Genomic DNA, 1,000 nt, shown 5'->3' on the forward strand with positions numbered 1-1,000 from the left:
AGTGCCACTCACAAGGCTGGTACAATTCAAAGCAACGTAGGAACAAATCTAGTATGGGGCCATGAAGAGCTGGACGTGACTGAGTGCCAGACTGAACTGAGCAATGTGAGAACCCTACAGTCACCCCAGAAGCACAAAGCCAGCTTAACCTGTGAAAAACCAACCACATTAACAAGAGAAGGAACACGGAATGGTCGTCTCCACAGAGGCAGGGAACACTTGAGATAAGATTCAACGCGCGCTCTTTGGTCTCGGCGGCAGAAGCAAGATGACGAAGGGAACGTCATCGTTTGGAAAGCGTCGGAATAAGACGCACACGCTGTGCCGCCGCTGTGGCTCTAAGGCCTACCACCTTCAGAAGTCGACCTGTGGCAAGTGTGGCTACCCTGCCAAGCGAAAGAGAAAGTATAATTGGAGTGCTAAAGCTAAAAGACGAAATACCACTGGGACTGGTCGAATGAGGCACCTAAAAATTGTATACCGCAGATTCAGGCATGGATTCCGTGAAGGAACAACACCTAAACCCAAGCGAGCAGCTGTTGCAGCATCCAGTTCATCTTAAGGATTTCAACGATTAGTCGCACAATAAATGTTCTGGCTTTTAAAATTAAAAAAAAAAAAAAAAAAGATTCAACGCGCATCCACGGTACTTAAATGGGAAAAAAACACCTTTCTTAATCTGATTATGATAGAACTACCAAAAGAGGAAAGGCTTTCCTTGTGAGACAGGAACAAAAGGCGGCCATTCTCACCACTCACATTCAACACTGTGTCGGGAGCCCTAGCCGATACGGCAAGACAAGAAAAATAGGCCAGATGAGGACTGGCGGAGCTGTCATCGCTCCCAGACCACGCCACGCATCTGAGAAGACCCGCAGAATCTAAAGAGGAATTAGAATCATCAATATACAAGTACCAACTGCATTTTCATTCACTAGCAACAAACTACCAGGAAATCGAGTTTTTCAAATATTTACAATAGTATCAAAAATCATCAGAT

General features: G+C 45.4%; 1 protein-coding gene across 1 annotated transcript; it reads left to right on the forward strand.

Annotated features, from left to right (window-relative positions):
- Positions 1–246: 246 nt before the first annotated feature.
- LOC138422127 (large ribosomal subunit protein eL37) lies at positions 247–571 on the forward strand. The gene has a single exon (XM_069556605.1). It carries the CDS (start codon positions 269–271, stop codon positions 560–562), a length of 294 nt encoding a protein of 97 aa, XP_069412706.1. The 5' UTR covers positions 247–268; the 3' UTR covers positions 563–571.
- Positions 572–1,000: the final 429 nt, after the last annotated feature.

This window comes from Ovis canadensis, chromosome 17, assembly GCF_042477335.2.
Source record: "Ovis canadensis isolate MfBH-ARS-UI-01 breed Bighorn chromosome 17, ARS-UI_OviCan_v2, whole genome shotgun sequence".
Taxonomy (NCBI): domain Eukaryota; kingdom Metazoa; phylum Chordata; class Mammalia; order Artiodactyla; family Bovidae; genus Ovis; species Ovis canadensis.